The sequence below is a fragment of the Miniopterus schreibersii genome, assembly GCF_964146895.1.
Source record: "Miniopterus schreibersii genome assembly, chromosome: 14".
In the NCBI taxonomy this organism is placed as follows: Eukaryota; Metazoa; Chordata; class Mammalia; order Chiroptera; family Miniopteridae; genus Miniopterus; species Miniopterus schreibersii.
This window is the reverse complement of record NC_138114.1, coordinates 5,583,365-5,608,071: the sequence shown is the minus strand read 5'-3', so window position 1 is coordinate 5,608,071 and position 24,707 is coordinate 5,583,365. Positions and strand designations below refer to the sequence as shown.

Below are 24,707 nucleotides of genomic sequence, written 5' to 3'. Positions count from 1 at the left end.
CTCTCCCTTCACTTCTGCAATTGTCCCTGTAAGAAAAATCACAGCCCAGTTCTCCCACGGGGGCTGCCCAGGGCGAGAGCGACGTGGATTCCTTAAAACCCGAACATCCCCAGAACCACAAAAGATTTCCCAGGGAGATGCTGGTTTCAAGAATTGAAACTCTGCTAGGGGGGTGAGCTAGCAAAAGGGGAATTTGGAGCTCAAACCATTCGGAGGGCATCTGGGACATTTTCCTAAACTAAAAGTAATCAAAGCGCAGGGCAGGTCTAACTTCTCCAGGGCCAGACACACGAGCTGTCACCTCTCTTAACAATGGAAGGAACAGTCTTTTTTCAAGAAAGCAGTCCGCCTGTGTTAGCACACATGCAGCCCTGTCTGAGTCAGGCGGGAAGCAAGCCTCTCGGGCCCGACCCCCTGCGTCCTGAGCCCCTCGCCCGCTCTCCTGAAACAAGCACAGGTCCCTGTCCTGCGTGTCTTCTCAGAAGCCGCGGCTGTGCCTACCTGTCACTCAGGCACAAAGGGAGCATGTTCTTCGGTCTGTATTTTCCCTTTTGCACACACAGTGTACCGTCCGCCGCAGCGCCCCACCTCTTTCGGACGCGCATCACTCGTTAGCCAGCGCCTTACTCCTTATTAGCTCCATGGTGGTCGGTTGTTCGCAGCTTGTTCTTCCTGGTCCCTGAGCGCATGAGTGAATTGTCTGAAGCCTGAATTCCTCAGGAATGGACAGTCATGTGCAATTTAAAGTGTTGATGGATAATGTCAGATTCCTTCTCCTAAAGACGTTGTGCAAAGTCTACTCCTACCGCCCACTTTCCTCGCGACCCCGAGGTTGTGAGCGACTCCCAGGTGCCCACACCCACCGTTGCCGATTCCTCACCCAGTGCTCAGCCCCCCGCCCGCTCCCCTTCTCCTCTGGCCACCGCTTCTCTCCCCAGAACCGCTGTCCCACTGTCACCCTTCGCCTTCCACAGATGTGTGGACGTGTTCAAGCAGGTAAGCGGCCCCCTCGCTCCTCCCTGCGGGACGGGGCAGCTCCCCACTGCTGCCTTCACTCACCCGGCAGAGAACCCCCAAAGCGGGGTGCAGGTTCCTCCCCTTGTCTTTACCCTGCAAATGTCTCCAACTCTACTGCACTGGAATTTTCTGGGTTTTGTGTCAGATTTCAACAGGCCTTTCCTACTTCGAGATGATACGAAGTTTCTCCCACGGATGATCCTAGTTCTCTTGTCATTTCATTTTTCATCTTTAAATCCTTGGTCCATCGCTGTGTTATGAGGTGTGATATAAGGATTCGACTTGGTAATTTTTCATGCAGTTCGCCCTCTTCCACTTATGAAACAGTCCATCTTGTACTTGCCTTTTGAAATCACTTCTTGATTTTGTTGTGAACTCCCACCCGGGTCGGGGTCTCTGCTCGGGTTGTGCAGGACTCGCTGTTTCCGTTGCTGTCGCTGTGCGCTCCACCCTGTGTAGGTCGTTGCCAGGGCTGCTCTGGCTTCCTTACTCTTTTCTGCAAAAGATGCACTTGCTATTTTTGCTTGTGAATGTTAGAATCAGAGTGTCTAATTTTTTAAAAATGCTATTAGTATTTTATTGTGTTAAATTTACAGACTGACTGAGGGGAACTGGCGTCTGTTAGGCAGTTTCCTTATTTATATGATAAGCACTTGTGTTTCTTCTCACTTATAAACCGATCATGGCTTCTGTATATTAATTTTGTGCCTGGCTACCTCACTGAACTCTCTTGTTGCTTGTAGTGGTTTTTCTGGTCATTGACTATCTGATAACTGAAAAGTAATAGCAGCAATGCTAACCACACCCTCCCCTCCAGCTCTTACCTTTCGTGCTCCTTCTCTGATCTGTGCACTGGTGACTACTTGCAGGAAATGTCACGGAGCAGTGGAGATGGTGGACGCGCTGCAGTGTCCTGGCTCTGATGGGAAGGCTGCCAGTCTCGCCACTGTTAACGCGGACTTAACACAGTGGATGCTCAGTGCTGTCCAGTGCCTTCCAAGGTTTCCCCTTAGACCCGGCTGCAGGGCCACCAGCCTGCCTTGAGGCTCCCCCCCGCCCCCCGCAGCTCCTGGGGAGCCAGGGCAGCAATCAAGGGCCACCTGGCAGCTCTTGTGGTGTTGTTACCGGGGTGCTCTCAGCTGGAGGAGGCAGAAAGGCGCACCTACCTGGCTCAGATAAAAGGCGATGTGTTATTCCCGCAGACTGAGACACCTAGAGCAGGCAGCTCCTGGGTCCAATTCAGGATCTCAGCCAAGTCAGGGAGGGGTGTAGCTTTCCCTTCTTCCCCTCTGCCCTCCTCGGCCTGCAGGCTTTGCTCCATGGCACTCAGTGTGGTCACAACCCGACCCCCAAGCATCCCTCCAGCAGGCAGGACACGCCCCGTGATGAAGAGGGGCTCTTGGTGGGTCCTTCTGAGAAGTCAGGCAGCCTTTCTCAGAAGGCCCTCAGGACTTTCCCTTTGTCTCGGAGGCTGTGTCTCCTGTCTTAGGGTGGCCTGTAAAGTGTCACTATTTTCTATGTCTTTAAAGATTGAATGCAGTGTCCTATAGAGCTCATTTTTGATGACTCCATATGATGGCACCCCGTTTCTGGACCCACTTTACTGAGCCAGTCCCCTGATTTGGGCCTGATGTGGCCCTGGAGATGTCCTGGGCTCTGCTCTGCCAGCTGGGCTGGTCGCGAGTCCTGGAACAGTGCTCACTGGGCGCCACTGCCTGTCTCAGGCCATCAAGGATTTCTCTTTTGGTTCCAGCTCATCAAGAGGTGCGACCAGAGTAGGGTGCACAAACCCCACGAAGGCCAGGGCGCTGGGCCATGGGGGCCGTGGTGGGGGCCCTGCATACTGCCCTGGATGGAGCAGGGTGGGGAGGGTGAGCATAGGAGACCCTGGGCCTTGCAGGTGAGCGGCACACTGCGCCTGTGATTGAGTCGTTTGCTGGAGGATCTGACAGGTGGGCAGGTGGACAGCAGGTGCCAGGCTACCTCTGCTCATTCCTGTGTCTCCAGCAGGAGAGGCCTCTTCCTTGCTATCCAGTCCTATGTCTCCGGCAGGCCTCTGCCCCTTTTCTGCCCACTGTCTCATGAGGTTCCTTCTTCCCCTGCCTGTTCAGATTTATTGTGTGGCACATGTATAGGCCACTAGATGACATTTCACCTCCTGACTGAGAGTCCCCATGCCAGGCGACGACGCAGCATGCTCTCTGCTTTCAGCATCTTTCCTTTCTCTCACTTTCCCTCGCTCTCTTTTCTCTCTGCACTTGTGACAATAACAAGCTTTCTAGAAATGCAGGGGTGCTCTGTCGTCCCCTCACAGTCCCGGCTGCGGGCTGCTGCAGTGGAGGGGACCTGAGACATAACCACAGTCTCTGTAGCCTGATCTCAGAATTGACATTCTGTCACTTCAGCCCTTTTCTTCTATTCATTGAAAACAAGGAACTAGGTCCTGTCCACCTTTAGGGGTAATTTATGGGGTGTGGATACCAGGAAGCAGGGTTCATTGGGGCACCTCAGAGCTTGTGCACCATGGGGCTAGAGCCAAGAGGTCAGACCACCTCCGATGGCCTGTGCTCAGAGCCCCCACCCTCGGCAGTGGGTTTGTGAGTGGCCGGCACTTTAGAAGGCCAGTTTACAAGTAGTTTTCCATTTCTGACCAGAGCCAGTTGGGAGCTCCACTCTAGTCATGTGACCTCAGACAAATTCCTCCCTCAGCCTCTGTTTTCTTGTCTGTAAAATGGGTGCCACAATTGTACCACCTTACAAGGTTACTGTCAGGATATCGAGCTAAAATATGCAAACCACTTAGAATGTTGCCCAGAATATGGGAGACATCCAATAAAACTTGTGTATTTTATTAAGAGAGATTGCCTATCACCTCCGCAGAGCCCTCCATGTGTCCCCACAGCCATTCACTGAACTCCCACCCTTTTCCAGGCACTACTAGTCCCCAGGGATACCAGGGAGACCAAAGGAGGCAAGGTCTGCTGTCACAAAATTTATATGCTTTTAGTAGACAGTAAACAAGGGTACAAATAAATAAGCTAATTTCCAGTAGTGCTACATTCTACAGAGAAAGGAAAGTGGCAGTCATTGGGCAGGAGGGACAGTTGCTTGACTGAGGTTCTCACCTAGGAAACTTTCTCTGATGGCTGTTGGGCTGAGGGTGATGGTGAAAGGGAGCAGCCCTGCCAGGACCTGGGACAGTAACACTCAGAGCTCCTGGAAGTGCGGAGGTTCTAGTTGAAAGAGGGTGAGTGAGGAAGAGGAAGGGAGCAAGAACGGCTGATGTCAGTAACAGGACACCTGGAGGTCCAAGGTCACACTGGAGTTGGATTTTATTCCAGGAACAGTAGTCCCTCTGAAGAGTTTTAAGCAGATGTGTTTTGCTCTTAATGGGATGATTTTCTTTGCTGAAGGGATGGATGGATGGATGGATGGATGGATGGATGGATGGATGGATGGATGGATGGATGGGTGGATGGATGGATGGATGGACAAACGGGGGAGATGGGCAACTGAATGGATGGCATCAACACAGCACAGCTGGGTGCCTGTTGCTTGCCCCTCAGCCCTTTAGGAAATATCTTCAAAGCAGCCTATGTCCAGACTCCTGACACTGTCCTAGAGGAGTGAATATGCCGACGGAGAGGCTGCAGGTTGGCAAGGGGGCTGGCTCAGGCTCCTTTTGTCCCAGGGTTGGTGGAAGTGTTGGTGGTGAAAACACCACCAGGTGTTAGATCTGTGGGGTCGGACTTGACCTCTGCTCAGCAACCTTGGCACTTGAGTTCTGGTTAGGAAAGAATTCAGAGCCAAAACTCAACCTATAAGAGAAAGTTTATTTAGAAAGTCAGAGGTAGAAGTGAGTGGTAGAAGAAGTGGGCTCAGGAAACCAGTTACAGAGGCAAAAGAAGGGCCCTTGGAGCTTGGGAGAAAGGGAGAGGCCAGGAGGAAGGCGACAGGTAAAGGCCCTGGCGTGTTCCATAGACGGAGCTGCACTGGGCCTTCCTTGAGGGTATTTATCCGGAGGTTCAGGGGAGGGTCCCAGTAGCATATTCATCAGCGTTCCAGGTGATTGTTGGGGCAGTGGGTCATTGGTCAGTGTGGTTGGTCCTGAGGTCAGCCATGGCCTTGCTTCTCTGGTTTTGCTGCTTTTCTGGGCCTGGAGCTGAAACACAGCTGAGGCCTAAATGTATTTGATGTGGGTCAGACCCTCTAAGGGGTCTAACCTGCATGACTAGTAGCATGCCAGGGGAGGAAGGGTCAAGGGAGGGTCCAAACTGCATGACCAGTGATATGCTAGGGAAGGAAAGGTCACCCTGGGGGTGAGGTACTTATCTTCCCAGTTTTGCCCATTGATAGGTACCAGGGGCTTTCTGCCCTGGTGACCTTCTGTACCTGGCCCACCATCCTTGCTCTGCTCGTGTCAGTCTAACTGCCTACCATAGAAGTACCATAAAGGTGGCAGCTGATCTCATGGAAAGAACCTAGAACTGCCAAGTTCAAATGCTGGCTGTGCCATTTCTTAGCTGGGTGGCCCTGGGCCCCTGGAAGCCCCTGGGGCTCTGGCTTCCCTGTCTGTAACACGGGTGACAGTGACCATAGAGAGCATGACTGTACTGAGAAAGCACTGGCACAGTCCACGGCTTCCTTTTCTCATTCAGACCGCACCAGAACCTCATGGGGCAGGTCGAATTATTGGCTTCTTGTTGATGAAGAAATGGAAACATAGAAAGATTATGTGGCCAGTAAGCACTTATAGTTGCCAGGCTTCCTGCTTAGAGAGGAGGCCCCGGAGGCACAAAGCTGGCGGGACGGGCTCAGGCCTGTGCTCTCAGCCCCTCACCTCTGAGGCTAAGGGATGGACCCCGCGGTAGCCAGGCCTCACTTCCTGCGCTCTGGCCAGGAATGCAGGGCAGGGAGTGGTCAAGGTGGCAGGCACAAGGGCCCTGTGTGGGATTTCCCTTGTAGGAAACGCGGGCAGCCCCTGCACTAGCAGCGGATCAGCTTGTTCCTCCTTACTGCCCCCGGACAGTCCCAGCCTGGGGCCACTGAGAAGTGCTCAGGTTCCTGAAGAGGCAAAAGGGCCTGAGGGTAGAACACAGAGCACACTCCTCCGGGGCTCCCGTGAGAGTTCCTGGAGCCTCTGGCCACCTGGGTTCACCCCTGGCCTGGCAGTGCCCGGCCACTGCTCCTCCCGCAGCCGCACCACCTCCCGCAACATGCCCTTCTGCCCCACCAGGCATCTGAAGAGGAGCAGGCGTCTGCCCAGGGGTAAGTGGGGAGCCAGGTCAAGAGTAGGCTTCAGGGGCACCAACCCAGAGGATGATTAACCCTTGAAGGGCAAGTGGCTTTTGATGGCTCCAAGCTGACTAAGAGAAATGGGTTGACTGGAGGGCACATAGGTGGCTGGTGCAGCCAGGGATGAGCAGAAAGCCCAGCTGGCTCATAGGCATTGCCCGGTGTGGCCGCCCCCTCCCCACAGAGACACACGCACATACGCACCCATGCTGGCAATCTTGGGACATCTGCGGGGGGGCCTTCTCCCCAAGCCTGTAGCCACCAGCCAAGAGTGGCTGCTGAGCACCTGGGATGTGGGTGGTCCCAGTTACGGTGTGCTGTTAGCACAAACTACATACCAGATTTTGAAGACTTAGTTATATGTACATATATGTAACTAAGGTATATATCTCAGTAATTGGGTTTTATTTATCTGTATTTTTTTTAAAGTATGGCTTTACTGATTTCAGAGAGAGGAAGGGAGAGGGGGAGAGAGATAGAAACATCAATGATGAGTCATTGATCAGCTGCCACCTGCATGTCCCCTGCTGGGGATCGAGCCCACAACCCCCGGCATGTGCCCTGAGTGGGCATCAAACTGCGATCTCCTGGATCCTAGGTCCATGCTCAACCACTGAGCCACGCTGGCTGGGCTATCTGTAATTTTTAAATGTTGAAATGAATGATACTATTTTGGATGTGTTGGGATAAATAAAAGGTATTAAAAATAAGGTATAAGGTAACTATTTTTACTTTTTATGTACTTAAACATTTAAAATTGTACATGGGCTCGAATTATATTCTCTTTGGACTGCACTAGTCCAGAGAGCTGTGTCCCCACACTTGGCCTTCCTCTCTGGGATCCTTTCTGGGACCTTCTCTGGAGCCCCCGCTCCCCTGGGCAGCAAGTAAGGTGCCTGTGGGCCCTGTGACAAATCCTCCACTGCAGCAGCGTCACCTTGAAACAGCAGTGTCCTTTAATTTTGAGCATCTTCTGTCAGTCCCCATAGAGGCAGGCTAGCTCAGACGTCATTCGGTCAAGTGCGCCGGACTGACGGCTTGTCCCCTCGCTGGCAGAGGAAGAGCCCCACGGCTGCAGCGCTTTACAGAATGCTTTCGCACATGTGCCCTTTGCTCCTTTCCCTTTTTGCTGTGAAAACTTTTATACAGAAGAGTTGAAAGATACGGTTCTTGTCTCAGCACCCCTGCTGGGACCTGCTGCGTTTTGGGGTTACCTCCTCTCCCTGAGAGTCACTGTGGGTGGAAAGAGACTCACAAAAGAAAGGTCTTAAATTCAGGAGCTCAGAGGGGAAGAAAGCCCAGCTGGGAACTAAGAAAGCCCAGTGGGGTTGGGTTGGGAGCCAGACGACTGCCTGGGTCGGAGTTCACTGGGTGTACAGCTTGGGTGTGTTTCTAACATCTTTGGGCCTCAGTATTTTCCCCTTTATTTGTTTATTATTTATTGAGGAATAATTTACACACACATTATATTAGTTTTACATATCCAACATAATGACTTGATATTTGTATATGTTGTAAAATGATCACATTAAGTCTGTTAATGTCACCACACATAGTTACAGAATGGTTTTTCTTGTGATGAGAACTTGTAAGATCTACTCTCTTAGCAGCTTTCAAATATGCAATATAGTGTTATTAACTATAGTCACCATGCTGTACATTTCATCCCCGTGACTTATTTATTTTATAACTGGAAGTTTATGCCTTGTGACTCCCACCCCTATCTTTGGCAATCACCGATCTGTTCCCTGAGCTTTGTTTTATGCTTTGCTTGTTTGTTTTGTTTTGGGTCCTGCATATAAGTGAGAACATAGAGTATTTGCCTATCTCTATCTTACTTATTTCACTTAGCACAGTGCCCTCAGCGTCCATCCACGGTGTTGCAGATGGCAAGGTTTCATTCTTTTTTTATGGTTGAATAATGTTATACATATCTCACATTTCCTTTATCCACTCATCCATCAATAGACAGACACTTAGGTTGTTTCCATATCTTGGCTATGGTATGGTGAATAGTCCTGCAATAAACATGGGGGTGCATATATATATATATATATTTAATTGATTTGGGAGAGAGAGAGAGAAACATCGATGTGAAACATGGATTGGTTACCTCCCATTTTGGTGCATGGGTCAACGTTCCAACCAACCGAGTGGCACCGGTCAGGGAACATATGTATTTTTTTAGTTAGTTCTTTTGCTTCCTTCAGATAAATACCCAGAGGTTGAATTGCTGAATCATATCGTGGTTTTGCTTTTAATTTTTGGAGAAACCCACATTTCGGTTCCATAATGGCTGCACCAATTTACATTCCCACTAATGATAAACAGGGGCTCCTTTTTTCCATACCCTCACCAACACTGGTTCCTCTTGTCGTTTTGATGACAGCCATTGTAACAGGGGTCAGATGGTATCTTGGGTTTTGATTTGCATTTTCCTGATAATCAGTGATGTTGAGCGTCTTCTCATGAACCTGTCGGTTATCTGCATTTCATCTTTGGAAAAATGTCTCATCAGATCCTCTGCTCATTTTTAAATGTGATTGGTTATTTTGCTATTGAGTTGTGTTAGTTCCTTATATATTCTGGATATTAATCCTTTATCAGGTATATGATTTGCAAATATTTCCTCCATCTTTTCCTCAAAAACGGGGATACTGACCCCACTTCCCTTGTGAATGTTCACACTTATAAGGCTCATCAGCCCTCTGACTTCCTGCCTGTCTCGAGTGAGTGCCCATGGGTGCCAGCCCCTGGCTCTGCTGCTGGTGGTCTTTCCTTCATCAAGATTCTGTGATGCCCTCCCATACCAGGCAGCGCTCCGAGTGCTGGAGCGGCTTATAAAACAGAGTGGGGTGGATCAAAATAAAAAGTATAAATAGGCAGCTCACGAAAACACAACGTACATGTGTCACGTCCTGGATTGTGATAAGTGCTGTGGAAAAGGTGAGGTCAGGAGGGGCACAGGTTGTGGTGGGTGATGTGTGGTGAGGTTTAAGTAAAGCAGCAGGAAGATTCCAGTGGGGCGACATTTGACGAGAGACCAGAGGACGTAAGAAAGCAAACTGTGCCGGTGTCTGGGATAACAGCTTTCCTGGCAACAGCAGGGCAGAGGGGATGCTGGTGCAAAGGCCCTGACACGGGCCTGCCTGGCTGTTCGAGGAATGGCAAAGAACAAGGAGGGGAGCCGCAGGAATGGAGGGGGCAGCAGGAATGGAGGGGGCAGCCAGAAGGCAGAGGAGTGGTGGGTGAGGGGCTTGGAAGACCATTGCAAGGACTTTGCTGAGAGGGGGCATTGCAGGATTTTGAGCAGATGGTGTGAGCTGGTTTGGGCCTTAACTAGGTCACTGATTTAGTCTTCTATCTAAAACAACCCAGAAAAAGACAAAATATAAGAAACATGTTTTTCAAGATACTGGACACTGGGTGGTGACGGACTACGGCTGCCTAAGAGATGGGAAACAAGCGACGGGAGCCCTGCACATGCTCCAGTTTACTGCCTCAAGAAAGTTCCTAGGCTGCCGAGCAAGAAGGAGAACCCGCGTGGGAACCACAGACTCCACGAGTTAAGGAGACAGAGCTTAGAGACCGGGAGACCAGTGCATCGAGGATTTTCAGGATGGAGCACCAAGGACAGGGCTGCTCAGAGAGGAAAACTCCCCTAGCAACTCATCGCCACACACACGTGGGAAATTTCTGATTTTATTCATCTAAAAGAAACAGCTCTTTGTGTTAGTGACTTTGTTGTCTACGTCTCTGTCTTCATTTTTCTGGTTAACAATCTTTTTTAAAAAAGGGCTACACAGCCCGGCCGAGCGTGGCTCAGCGGTTGAGCATCTGCCTAGGATCCAGGCAATCACGGTTTGGTTCCCGGTCAGGGCACATGCCCGGGTTGCGGGCTCGATCCCCAGTGGGGGGCGTGCAGGAGGCAGCCGATCAGTGACTCTCATCACTGATGTCTCTCTCTCTCTCCCTCTCCCTTCCTCTCTCCGAAACCAATTTAAAAAAGGGCTACATAAAAATATTTTAGGCTTTAAGTTCCTGTGGTCTGTGCCACAACTATCCATCCTGCGGTTGTAAAATTGGAAAGCCTCTAGCAAGACAGATGGGGGAAAAGAGAGAGGACACAGATGAGCGATATCAGGAATGAGAGGGGCGACGTCACTGGAGTCTTCAAATAGTAAACAGATAATAAGGGACTATTATGAACAACTTTACACCAGTAAAGTCAACAATTTAGATAAACCAAATTCCTTGAAAGATACAAACTTCTGAAGCTCACTCAAGAAGAAATAGATGCATATGTTAAATTAAATTTGTTATTAAAACACCTTCCCCCAAAGAAAAGTGCAGGTCTAGGTGGCTCCACTGGTGAATTCTACCAACATTAAGAAATAAGTAATAGCACCTCTACCCAAACTCTTCCAAAAATTTTTGAAAAAGAGGGATACTTTTCAGCTTATTCTGTGAGGCAGCATTATCCCGATACCAAAACTGACAGACATTCTAAGAAAAGAAAATGGCAGACCAGTACCTATTATGAATATAAATAAATTTCTCAACAAAACTTTAGCAAATTGAATTCAACAATATATAAAAAGGACAATACATCATGACCAGTTGGGATTCCAGGAATGAAGGTTGGTTTAAGATTTGAAAATTCATCAATGTAATTTATTATATTAAAAAAAAACAACAAAACAAAAATCATGTGATATCTCATTAGATACAGAAAAAGCATTTGACAAAAATCCAACATCCATCTCTGATTTAAAAAAACAGAACCTCTCAGAAAACTGGAACTAGGAGCGAACTTCCTTAGCGCGAGAAGGACGGGACACAAAACCTCCAGCAGGCGCGCTTTGGCCACGGGGGAAGCAGGGCAAGGATGCCCACTCTCACCGCTTCTGTTTCACACCGTATGCTGAGGCGTAGTCAGCGCAATGACACGCAGGAGAAATAAGAGGCACCCAGACTGGAGGGGAAGAACTAAAACTGCCTTTATTTGCAGATGGTACGATCGCCTCTGTAGGTGGCTGGCCCGTCAGCAGAGAAGGGGCGATCTGTTCAGCAGATGGAACAACCGCCCGCCCTGGACAAAGGGCGAGCTCCGACTCATCCCTCACACCATATACAAAAACTCAGATCTTGATGTAAGTCCTAAGGCTATGAAACTTCTAGAAGAAAACTTTTAGGACCTTGGCGTAAGGAAAGATTTCTTAGGTACAAAACCAGAAGTACGCTCAGTGAAAGAAAAGGTTGATAAATTGAGCTTTATAAAAATTAAAAACTTCTCTTGGAAATCCACTGTGAATGGAATGAAAAGAAAAGGCACAGACTGGCAGAAATATTTGCAAAGCATACATCTGATAAAGGACTTGCATTCAGAATGTGTAAAGAACTCTCAAATCTCAATAATGAAAAAATGAACAATACATTTAAAAAATGGACAAAAGATTTCAACAGGTATTTCACCAAAGAAAATACCTAGATGGCAATTAAGTATATAACAAGATGTCCAATGTCATTAGTCATTTGGGAAATGCCAATTCAAGCACAATGCTGTACTGATACACACCCATTCGAATGGCTGACAGTAAAAGTGCTGACCAGACCAAGCGCTGGAGAGAAAGTGGAGGATTGGGAACTCTTGTGCACTGCTGGTGGGAATGCAAAGGGTGCAGTCACTTTGGAGAACAGTTTGTGGCAATTTCTTAAAAAGTTAAACAGCCCGGCTGGCGTGGCTCAGCGGTTGAGCATTGACCTATGATCCAGGAGATCCTGGTTCGATTCCCGGTCAGGGCACATGCTTATGTTTCCGGCTCCATCCCCAGTCGGGGGCGTGCAGGAGGCAGCTGATCAGTGACTTTCTCATCATTGATGTTTCTCTCTCTCTCCCTCTCCCTTCCTCTTTCTGAAATCCATAAAGACATTTTTTTAAAAAGTTAAACATGCATATATGACATGAATACATAACTAAACATACATGAAAAACACATTAAAAGTTAAATACACAGTCCTAGAGCACCATGAGAGGGGAACCATGGGCAGGGGCATAGCTGGACCTGAGAGCAGCTGTCAACATCTGGGCAGGGCAGGTCCAAGTTTTATAGAGGAAGTTTATATAAAGCCTGTATAACTTGGGTGGCCCTCTTTGGGACAAAGAATTGAAAAATGAGATATTACAATTAGGTACAAACTTGTAACCACAACAAGTTCTCAGAGCCTTGGACTTCCAGGTCCCTTCCTTCTGAGTCACCTTGAGAATCTTCCAGAAATGCTTCTGGTGGCATCTGGCTTCTCCTCCCCACCCAGAACACTCAGCCGTCGCAGCCTTCATTGTCCATGTGGTGTGGGGTCCTAACTTACGGAGCTCTGTCCCTGCCTCAGTTGGAGTCCCACGCCCCCATGAATGCTGCCTGCAGCTGGCTGAGCTGGGGGGTCGCCTGTGCTCTTGGCAGGTGCACCTGCCTCCAGGGCTTCAGGCTCTGTTGTCTCTGCCTCAAGCTCTCCTCCTCGCCACCTCTGCTGCTCCAAAGCTGCGTGGACCCAAAGGAGCAGGGCTGTGTGTGTAATGAGGGGCTCCAGAAGGCACCCTAGGGCCCTGGCAGTCTTGTCGCCTTGCTCAGCACCCTCCTGAGCTTTGGGCCCCACTGACCTTTCCTGCTTCCCACCCAGAGTCCAGGCCCAACCCCCCAGTGAGGACTCACCCTTCCCTGTTCCAGTGCTTAGAGCAGCCTAGTCCGTTTCCCAGTCTTCAGTGGCACTGCTGTGACCACTACAGCCTGACCCCAGCAGGCCAGCTTGTTTGCGGGGGATGGTGGAACATGGGGTGGGTGAGATCCCAAAGTTGGGGACTTGGAATCCCTGACTCTACTGTGCTCCAGTTTCCTCATCTGTAAAATGCAGATGCTAAAAGTACTTCCCTCAGAGTCGCTATGAAGGTTAAAGAATCTAGGAAGGCAGGTGTGTCTGTCAGCTTTGTTCATTTGAGTGCCTGCAGCTTCTAGAAGAGTCCCAGGCAGGTACCAGCTCCTCAGTAAGCACTTGATTGTATCTGGTCTCCATCCTGGGGCTGGGCCCCAGCGAGGACTGAGTGTCCCCATTCTCCCCACTGCGGTCCCAGCCCCTTGGGAACATGGATCCCTGGGACTTACCCCACCAGCAGATGGTCCTGGTGAGGGTCTTTAGGCAAACACATAGGCAAGTTACATATTATGTGATGTGGGGGGAGCTGCATGAAGACAAGGACATTCTTGAAATCCCTTAAATTGCCTATGAAGTCAGTATAAAGGGTTTTATGCACATCCCCAAACCTGGTTCATTTCCATATGGAAGGTTAGTTCATTTACACGTGAACACACGAGACCCACTGGAGTCCCTGGCAGTTTACAAACGGCTGGCTGAGCTTTCCCTCCTCCCGCCTTTAGATAAGAGCCCAGAGCGTAGCGGGGAGCAGGACCGGCAGAATTTTGGAATTTTACTCCGGGTACCGAACTTCTCAGACCTGGCCTCCAGTCGGCATGCTTTTAAAAATAGTGCCCCGGGATGATTTTAATGATTCTGATTCGATACAGAAAAATTGCAAGATCAAGGAAGAAAAACCCCCAGAAGTGCCCCAAGGCAGATGTGTGAGGTGTGAAAGGGCAGGCTGTGCTGGGCTGCTGCTGAAAGCTGTGGAGATGCTGTCTCCGCCGGGGCAGGAAGAGCTGACCGGTGTTGGGGCTGGAGAGAGTGCGTGGGGGAGGCCACCCCGTGTCCGCACGGGGGTCCCGTAGTAAGCCTGTGTCTCCCTGTCTTGCAGGTGGTGCCGTGGAGCGGGAGAAGGTGCCGGCCAGCCCCGAGGCGCTCCTGCTCATGGCCAGTTCTCAGCGTGACATGGAGGACTGGGTGCAGGCCATCCGCCGGGTCATCTGGGCCCCGTTTGGTGGAGGTACTGCCCGTAGCCCGCATGCTCACCCTCTAGAACCCTTGCGTCCAGGTAATCACGCCCCCACCCGCTCCTGGCCTGCAGGGCCCTGTCGCCCAGGACCCACTGGCTGTGTACCATGCTGCTTAAGACAGGCAGGCAGTGTTGTCCTCTCCTGCAGCCAGCCCTCAAGAGCTGTCCCTCGGGGCACCAAGCAGGCCCTGGCAGGGAAATCGTGCCTCTCTGCGCCAGACCCTGCCCAATGCTTCGGGTGTGTGAGGTCTGCACAGGGGCCAGAAGTGAGCGCTCAGGGCCATAGCAGATCCTAGGAACAGTGTCCTGCCCTCTGCGGTGCCCTCTGCAGACAGAGGCCCCTGTACCGGCCACGACACCCGCCCGTCCCGACAGGAAGGCAGCAGCTCCATTCCCTTCCTCCTCTATTCGCAGCCCTTACTGGGAGCCTAAAACGTAGCGGGTTTTGTCCTAGACACTTGCGGTTCAGTGCTGAGCAAAGTAGGTAGTGTCTCTGCCCTCCTTCCCCGGGGTGTCCTGTGTGAGACAGACAGCAGGCGCGTCGCGTGTCACGTGTTATCCAATGAGGAACGCAGTGAGCAGTATGCAGCCTCACGGGAGGACCTGTGTGTGTGTGCGTGTGTGTGTGCGTGTGTGTGTGTGTGTGCGCGCGCGCACGCGTGCACGTGGGCGCCAGCTGGGCCTCCCGGAGAACCCCAGCAAGAGCGCGCAGCCGGGGACCCGCAAGTGCATGGGTCTGAGGTGGGACTGGGCAGCGGGAACACAAGGAGCCTCGGGAAGGCCAGCGTATCTGAGGGAGTGAGGACGGGAGAGTGGGGCCCTGAGGCGAGAGGTCTCCAGAGCCTGGGGACATGGTGGAGATTTCAGATTTTGTTCTAAATCAGTGGAGCATCGGGGAGGTCTCTGAGCAAGAGACAGACAAAACCGGACTTAGATGTATAAAAAAGCCCTCTGGCTGCCATGTGGGGGTGTACTGTAGACAAGCGTGGACACAGCAGTTGGGGACAGTCATGGGACAGGGTCACGGGCCAGGCAGCGAAGAGTGGTCAGCTGGGGGCATGTTCTGCAAGTGGCGTTGCCAGATTTGCTGATGGTCTGACATGGGGCATAAGAGAAAGGAAAGTGGTGCCCATGGGCAGCTGCTGACTCTGTGGGTTGGTGTCTCTATGAAGTCATCATGCAAAGGGCCTTCAGGAGGCGTTGCCACACCGGCTAAGCTGGGGCCACCTACCCCTTGCTGAGTGTGCAGACCAGGGGCCTCGGGATGCTGAGTTCTGACCACAGGAGCCACGGGAGTCCAATCTCCCCCCCCACAGTGCTGGTGCCCAGTCCAGACAGAGGCCAAAGGTCATCTTTGGGGGCTCATGGCACATCTCCAGATCTTGCACGCCGCATGGGCCGAGCCCCTTCCTTCACGCCTCACCTTACCCGCTGTCCTCTCCCATTCCTGCTACGGATTCCTGACCACCTGCTGTAGAACCACACGCCCCTGACCACTCTTATGTAGAAGAGTCAATATCACTTTGCAAGTTGTACTTTTTCTCTCGGGCTTCATAAACGGCCTCACACTGTTAACCATAGCCTCCTGCCCCCAACAATTGCAGCGACATGACCCACACCCCAATTTCATGGCCTGGGAGGACTCTGAAGCCTCCATGGCTTCCTTTGGTGCAAGGTGGTTGAAAGTGAACCAATAGAACAGAATAGGGCCCAGAAGTAGACTTCCATGTGGCTGGACGTTGCTTTATGACAGGTGGCACCTTTGAACACTGGAAAGAGGAGAACATAGCCGTGATCCTGGGGCAGAGAAAGACTTTTTTAATGAATTACAAAAAGCATTAATCTTGTAAGAGAAGACTGACAAATTGTACTACATAAAATGAAGACCATCTGTTCTTTAAAAGGCAGATGGAAAAAATGAAAAGATAAGCTCTAGAGTGGGAGAAGGTGTTTGCTACATATACGACCATCAAGTGACTCACGCCTCAGACTCCTGCAAACCAGTAAGGCCAAGGCAGGCAAGCCAGTAGGAACACAGGGCAAGAGACTGAACGGCCGCTTCACATCCTCGTGACCAGTGAGCAGAGGCACGGGCTCAGTCTCGGGTAATCGGGGAAATGCAGATTAATCCACAAGGCGGCACCCTTCTTCTCACCCGCCCGTGTGACTAAATGAAAGGACCGCAGGTTCCAAGCGGCAAGGCGGGTATCGAGCCACAGACACTGCATGTATTGCTGGGGAAGCCGTGGGCAGTATCTGCAGAAGTGGGTGCTATGCACGCCTATGTTTTAGTGCCTCTACTGCTGGGCATGCTCACAGGTGTGCCAGGAGACGTCTGCGTCAGACACTCTCAGCAGCCCATTGATGACGGCCTGACGCCAACCAAGCGTTTAACAGCAATACAGCAGATACAAAAATAGGATTCTTTCTTATAACAGAAAACTCAACAGTGAGAATGAATTACCTACAGCTCTACCCAGCATGCCTGAATCCTAAAAACATACTGTGGGACTGGGGAAGCCTAATAATGTGCTTTATAATTCCAGTTATATAAAGTTACATAAAGTTGAAAAACAAGGCAGAAGTAAACTATTTATGGATAGCTAATTAGGCAGCAAAAATATAAAGAAAAGAAATGATGCCATAAAAGTCAGGATGGTAGTCAGTTACACAGGTGTTCATCTTGCACTAATGTCTTTTCTGGATGTGTGCATATTTTACTATGTAAAGAATAAATAAATAAAGCAAAGCAGAGAAACTGCAAGTTAGAGTCTAAGTAATTGCTCATGACAGCTAGTCAGGGATCAGAGCTGAGAAATGAAGGCGGATGTTCTGAGCCCAAAGGCTGTGCTTTGTTTCGGCCCATGCAAGGCACTGTCACACGTGGCCTACCCACACCCCAGTGTGAAGGCTCCCTGCCCATGCCTTTCTCTCACTCTCTTTCCCCCCATCTATCTATCATCCATCCATCCATCCATCCATCCATCCATCCATCCATCCATCAGCTACCCATCCATACATCTATCTCTCTCACTGTCTCTCTCTTGCTGTCTGCCTCTCAGCTTGCTCAGAATGAGGACCCTTTGCAGAATCCCAGACAGAACTCAGGTTTGTTCCTCCCCCCCCCCCCCCCCAGTGATTATCAGACTTCTCAGGCTGTGTGCTGAAGAACCTGCAAGAATTAAAACAGGAACCACCATCAAAGGTGCTTATCTCCTTTCCACCAGAAGTATAGAGGAAGCACAGAAATCCCAGGGGCTGGTGATGCCAGACATGTCTGGACAAGCATGGGCACTCACAGGTGGGCTAGTCAGCCTCTGGAGGTTTCCTGGCAAAGCTGTTATTAGCCTGGGTTCCACTGGAAAGGAGGCTTAGAGGATCAGTCCTTCTTTCACTGTCTAGTAACGGAGCCCAAGAGCCCTTTCAAGCATGTTTATTCTGGCAGAGAGCGGGCCACCTCTGACAGATGAATGGGCAGCATGCCTGCTGCGGTTAGAGAGCCTGGGCGTCCCCACAGAGAAACTGGGGCAGGCCAGTGGGTCAGGGAAGCCTGTGACTGCTGGTGGCCTGCCCAGGGATGAAGTCACTGATCGAGTCCTTCATTCAGCCAATCAGTCATTTGCTCAAGAATGTGTTCCAGGGGCTGGAGATGCAGCAGTGAGCAGGAAAGACAAGGTCCCTGACCTCATGGAGTGTGCGTTCAATTAGAGGAGACAGATCACAAGATGAGTAGGCCTGCTGTAGGTTAGATGGTGGTGAGTTCAGGGGAGAAAGATGAGGTGCGGAGGGCAAGCAGGAGTGATGGGGGGGGCAAAGGTTAGTGATACTTGAGTAAAGGAGATGAAAGGGTGAATTAAACATATACCTGGGCAGAGAGCTTTGGAAGCCGAGGCAGGAGTGCGCATGTTGGAAGAGCAGCTAGGAGCCAGTGTGGCGGGAGCAGAGTCTGTGAGGGGAGAGAGGAGGAAACAGGTCAGAGAAGTAATGGGTCGGAAATCAGTAGGGCCTCGTGATCACAGTGATGGCTCTGGCTGTTCCTCGGAGAGAGGTGTGTCATTGACAGGTTTTGGACAGAGGAGTGGCGGAGCCTGATTCAGGTTCTAACAGGATCCCTTTGGCTGCTGTGTTGAGAATAGGTAAAAGAATGCAAGGATGAAACAGGGAGAGCAGTTAGGAGCTTATTACACAATTATACAGGTAAGAGATGATGGCTTGGCCCAGGATGGTATTGGTGATGAGAAGTAATTGAATTCTTGATGTATTTTGAAGGTAAAGCCAGTAGTATTTCCCTGTTGGGATGGAAGAAAGGTGTAAGAGAACGAGAGATGTCAAGGTTATTCCAAGGTGGTTTTTTTTATTTTTTTAAATTTATCTTTATTGTTGAATGTATTACAGGTGTCCCATTTTCCTCCCCCAGTTGATCCCTTCCACCTCGCTCCCACCTCCTCCCCAGGCCTTCACCCCATCATTGTCTGTGTCCATGGGTTATGCATATGTGCATATAACTTCTTTGGTTAATCTCTTCCCACCCTCCACCCCCCTTCCCTCTTTCCTCTGAAATATGATCGTCTGTTACATGGGTCAGTGTCTCTGGGTCTGTTTAGTTCATCAGATTCTTTTGTTTATTAGCTTCTTGTTAAAGAAGATCCTTCAACATTTCCTGTAGTGCTGGTTTGGTGGTGATGAACTCCTTTAGCTTTTCCTTGTCTGAGAAGCTCTTTATCTGACCTTCGGTTCTAAATGACAACTTTGCTGGGTAGAGCATTCTTGGTTGTAGTTCCATGTTTTTCATCACTTTGAATATTTCTTGCCACTCCCTCTGGCCTGCAAAGATCTGCTGAGAAATCAGCTGACAGTTGTATGGGTGCTCCCTTGTAGGTAACTAACTGCTTTTCTCTTGCTGCTTTTAAGATTCTCTTTGTCTTTAACCTTTGGCATTTTAATTATGATGAGTCTTGCTGTGGGCCTTTTTGGGTTCCTCTTGTTTGGGAACCTCTGTGCTAACTGGACTTGTAAGTCAATTTCTTTCCCCGGGTAAGGGAAGTTTTCTGTAAGTATTTTTTCAAATAGGTTTTCAATTTCTTGCTATCTTTCCTCTCCTTCTGGCACCCCAATAATATAAATGTTGGGCCTCTTGAAGTTGTCCCAGAGGCTGCTTATGCTACCTTCATATATCTGGATTCTTTTTTCTTTTTGCTCTTCTGGTTGGGTGTTTTTTGTTTCCTCATGTTCCAAATTGCTGATTTGATTCTCAGTGTCCTCTACTCTACTGTTGATTCCCTGTAAATTATTCTTCATTTCAGTTCGTGTAGCATCCATTTTCTCTATTATTTTCGTCATACTCTTACTAATGTCCTTGAGCATCCTTATAACCATTATTCTGCTTCCTTGGATCTATTTCATTTAGTTCCTTTTCTAGGGATTTCTTCTGTTCTTTCCTTTGTGACATGTTTCTTTGCCTCCACATTTTGGCTGCTTCCAGGTGTTTGTTTCTATATATTAGGTAGAGCTGCTATGTGTCCTGGAATTTGTAGAGTGCCTTTGTGTGGTAGGTGTCCTGTAGGGTCCAGTGGCTCAGCCTCCCCAGTCACCTGAGCTGGGCCTTCTAGGTGCTCCCCTGTGTGGGCTGTGTGCACTGTCCTATTGTAGTTGAGCCTTGGTTGCTGTTGGTGTCACTGGAAGGAACTGACCCCCAGACCAATCAGCTGTGAGGACCAGCTGCAAGTACAGCCAAAGGGCTGCTGTGCTGGAGACACCCCTATGGAGCAGGATTTACTTCAGTGGAGCTTTGGTGTTCACCAAGTGCGCCCCTTGAGTGTGTCACTCATGGATGTGGTAGGGTTGTGATCCAGCGTGGTCGAGTCTCACCACCAGGTGCACTGTCTCTGGGGCCTCCCGGGAGGTGCAAAGTCAGCCTGTGCCAGTGCCTTGCCCAGGGCCACCCAGCATGAGCTACACAGCAAACCGTAGTTGGCTGCTGCTTGTGCTGGGCTTGGTGTTTCCAGGAGAGGCCAAGCTATGAGCCAATGCAGCTGCCACTAGTGCCAGGCCTGGGGCCACTTATCAAGCCGTATGGGGCAGCCGCTGCCTGTTGGAGAGATTCTAGGAAAGTCCTAAGCATGAGGCTCGAGAGGCCACTTGCACAGAAAAGCCCCTGGAAACGGCCCGGATGAGCTGCAGGTGGGGAGGGGCGGGGCCTCCGGGAATCACGGGGCGGGGCCAGCGGTGTGAGTCAGGTGCTGGCGACTCAAACATGGCGCCTGCCTGCCGGCTGTGTGCGGGGAGGACTCGCCACAGGAGCCATGGCCTCCGCCAGCCCTTCTGCCTGGGAGGAAGCCGCCCCTCCAGCTCTCTCCCGGATCTCAGGCAGGTTAGTTCCTCCCCGAGTGTCCCGGGTCCCTTCAGGCTGCTGCCCGGCGCTGGGCTCAGAGGGAGCGTCCGAGTGAGTCGGTGCCGGGCCCTTTAGAGGAGCTGCCGGGGCTCCCGCGGCCTCCGCGACCCTCAGCCACAGTCCCCGCTGGTGTCACAGCCCGAAGCTGTGGGGACATCTCTTCCCGGCCCTGGAGCCCTGGGCTGCGGCCTGCTGTGGGGCTGGGACCCCTCCCTCCTCCGGGAAACCTCCACCGCCGAGATTCCCTTCAGGGTTTAAACCACGGCACTGGGGGTGGGCCTTTGGCCGTCTCTGTGATTCAGCCCGGATCCGCCCTCCTCCCGCTCTCGGTGCTGCTTTAGTTCCCTGGTTGTGGGGCTTCTGTTCAGCCAGATTTCAGGAGGCTCTGAGTGATGGTGGTTCTGTATTTTAGTTGTAATTCTGATGTGGTTGCGGGAGGCGGCGGGTGCAGCTGTTCCTCTGCCAGCTTGTTTCCTCTCTCCAAGGTGTTTTGATCCAAGCAACTGGAAGGATGGATTAGCTATTAACTGAGGTGAGAAAAACCACAGGAAGTGTATTTGTTTGGCAGGAAGATCAAGAGTTTACTTTGGGGCTTAGTCTGAGATACCTGTGAGATGCTCAAGGTTGGATATCAAGCAGGTGGTCAGACATTTAAGTTTAGAAATTAGGAGAGAGGACTGGGTTGGAAAGAGGATGTGGGGGTCATCAACACACTGATGGAGTTTGAAGCCATGAGGCTGGATGATACACCACCAAGGAAGCATAGGGCCAACAGAGACCCAGAGCTGAGTCTCGAGCTGCTTCCCTGCAAGAAGTCAGGGAGAAGAGGAGCCAGCAGAAGGGGCTGGGAAAGAAGGCCAGTGAGGGAGGGAGCCAGGAGCAAGTGGGGGCCCTGAGAGGAGTGAGGAGAACGTCTAAGGAAGAGGGGCAGTGGTCAACTGGCCGTGCACTGCCGATACATCAGTCCAAAGAGAATAGACACTGAGCACTGTTCATAGGTAACTTGAACCGGAGTGGTTTTGGTGGAGAGCTAGGGATTAGCTTGAAAATACTGCACATGAGAAAGGAGGAGAGGCAGGAAATTGGAGTTTGAGCATAGCCAACTTTCAAGAAGTTTGCTGTAAAGGGAAAGAGAAATGAGACAGTGGCTGGAGGGGGAAGTCAGGTAGAGGGTTTTGTTTATTATTTTTCTTTAGTTGGGAGACAAAATAGCAATGCAAAAGATTGATGGCGCAGGAAAGGGAGAGAAGACTTGCTGGAGCACTAATATTTCTTGTAGAAATAGATGCAAAAACTCTGAACAAAAGACTAACAAATTGAACCCGGCAATACATGAGAGGATTATACACTGTGACCAAATGGAATGCAAGGATGGTTTAACATCTGAAACTCAATTAATGTAATACATCAATAGAATAAAGGACAGAATCCATGCAATCATCTCAACAGACTCAGAAAAAACATGGATAAGAATGCTCAGTGTTTTAGGGGTAGAAAGGAACTTCCTCAGCTTGCTAAAAAGCATCTACAAAAACCCCATAGATAACATACTTAATGGAGAAAGACTGGTGCTTTCCCTGTAGGTGGGAACAAGACTAGGAGTCACTTCTGCCATTTCTGATCAGCATTGTACTGGAAGTCATAGAGCAATAAGTCAAGAAATTGAAGTGAAATGCATCAGATTGGAAAGAGAGAGAGAGAGAGAGAGAGAGAGGGGGGGAAGAAAGGAAGGAAGGAAGGAAGGAAGGAAGGAAGGAAGGAAGGAAGGAAGGAAGGAAGGAAGGAAGGAAGGAAGGAAGGAAGGAAGGAAGAAGTAAAAGTATTTCTATTTGTAGGTGACATGGTCTTGTATACAGAAAAATCTAGAAAACTGTAAAAAATGCAGCAAGGTTGCAGGATACAAGGTCCTTATACACAAGTCAATTGTATTTCTATACAGTAGCAATGAGCTAACTGATAATAAAATCAAGAAAATGTCATTTACTGTAGTATCCAAAAGAATAAAACCCTAAGGAACAAAGTTAACAAACAGAATACAAAACTTAATACTCTTAAAATGACAAAACATTGTTGACAGAAGTTAAAGAAGACCTAAGTGAATGGAAAGACTTTCCATGTTTGTGGCTCAGAAGACGATGTGTGAAGAGCGCAGTGCTCCGCAGCGGGTCTCTGGACGTCTGTGCCCAGGCCCGGAGCCCCGCCGGGCAGCGCCTGCTGGCCAGCTGAGGGGAAGGAAGGGAGTCACGGGCACCCCAGGCTGCCCGGCTTGCCTCGTTACCTGGAGAGAGCCTGCAAGCCTTCGAAGGCGAGTCTTGTGAACACAGGAAGGTGCCTAGCAGAGCAGGTTGCATTGCCGCGTGAGAGGAGGCGGTGAGCACAGGTCTCGGCACCAGGCTGTGGTCCAGGTGTATAATCTGGCTCTCCCTGTGCTTGCTGCGTGACCCTGAATAAAAATATCTTCTTTGCAGGATTATCATGAGAATTGAAAGAGAAAAATATTCAGCACTATTTAGCACTAACTAGTCCTTATTTATTCAACAAACAGAGCATCTGCCGTGTGCAGGCAGGGGACGTGGCAAGGAGGAAAAGAGGTCAGACAAAGCTTCCATGCTGCTCCCGAGGCCCACAGCAGCAAGGAAAGAACAATCGAGTGACACAGAGCAGGGGCTCTCAAGCCTGGGCCATCAAATCACCCACAGGAAAGCTGGTAAAAATAGACTGCTGGCTCCATCCACAGTTTCTAGCTCATGCGGGTGTGGCCCTAGAATTTGTATTTCCAAGTACTGCTGGCCTAGGGCCCACACGAGGACTACTGTGATTTAGAAGGTGGTGAATTTTATTGAAAGAAAAAAAATAGTTTTAAATACAGTGGGGAGGGCAGGCTGAGAGAGTGACACTGAAACACAGTACTGAAGAAGGTGAGAGAGGGGCCGGGAGGTGACGCTGGAGTGTGCCAGACGCAGGCAACAGCTCGGGCAAAGGCAGCGAGCTTCTGATGTGGTCCTGAGCCAGCGCCGAGGCCGATGGTGGGAGGGAGGAGCAGGGCTCTGTGGGAAGGGGCCTGGGGCCTGAGGCCTCACGGGCCCCAGGAAGGACTTCAGCTTTTTCTTATAAGTGAAACGGGGAAGGGAGCACTGGAGGGCTTTGAGCTGAGGAATGACGTGATCTGATACACAGTTTAAAAGGACCACCCTGACTGCTGACCACTCTGACTGAGGGACAAGGGGAAGCCCAGGGACATATATATAGTAACCTGAGCAGGAGACAGCTGCTTTCACTGTGGTGGGTGGTGGGGAAAGTCATCAGTTCCAAATCCATTCTGAAAGCAGGACCGACAAGATCTGGGTGTGGGTGTGAGGGGAAGGGAACAGTGAAGGTGGACTCTAAGGGCTCTGGCTGAGTGCCGGAAGGACAGAGCTGTCATTAGCAAAAGCGGAAGGAAGACCTAGGGCAGAGCAGGTTTGAGAGGTGAACACATCTGAGTTTGAGAGGCCTGTTAGTCCTTGCACCGGCGCAGGTGCTGATGGGCAGTTATATGCAGGAGTCGGGGGCAATGTTAGTGCTCAGTAACTAGTGGCATGGTGACTATCCCACCTACAGGCTAGTGCCAAACAAATCCTAGCCTTACGGGCGGCAGCATGGAATGACAGTCTTGGGGAAGGAGCCAGGCCGGGGAATGGTGTCCCTGCGCAGCTTGAGCACTCTGTGCCGAGGAGGGTGCACAGGGGCCAGGCAGCGGGCCTGCAGTGGCCGTCAGAGCCTTGTTGCCAAAGCCTGGCCATGTGGCCTCTAGGCCTCCAGAGACTTTCCTCTGACCGGCTAGAGCCAATTCTCCTGCCCTCTGGTTCCTCAGATTACGAGGCAGGATGGACAGGAGACAAATGTAGCTTTCAGAGGCCACAGAGCAGGATGCTTGATATGGAGAAGATCCCAGCCTCAAGACAACTCGAACGATGCAGAGCCACCTTGTTAGTCTAGCTGGTAGTGGTCATTATGTGCCGGAGTGACATCTCTAAATAGAAGCCCTCAAGGCACAATCTGGTTCAGAATGCAAGGTGACTG

At 50.5% G+C, this 24,707-nt stretch overlaps 1 protein-coding gene across 1 annotated transcript in view; it reads left to right on the top strand.

Moving 5' to 3' along the window:
- ARHGAP22 (Rho GTPase activating protein 22) overlaps positions 1-24,707 on the top strand; it is a 182,677-nt gene that overhangs the window by 136,304 nt on the left and 21,666 nt on the right. The window contains exon 4 of the mRNA XM_081158162.1: positions 14,117-14,245. Coding sequence (XP_081014288.1) covers positions 14,117-14,245 — 129 coding nt within the window. The remainder of the gene's footprint in view (positions 1-14,116; positions 14,246-24,707) is intronic.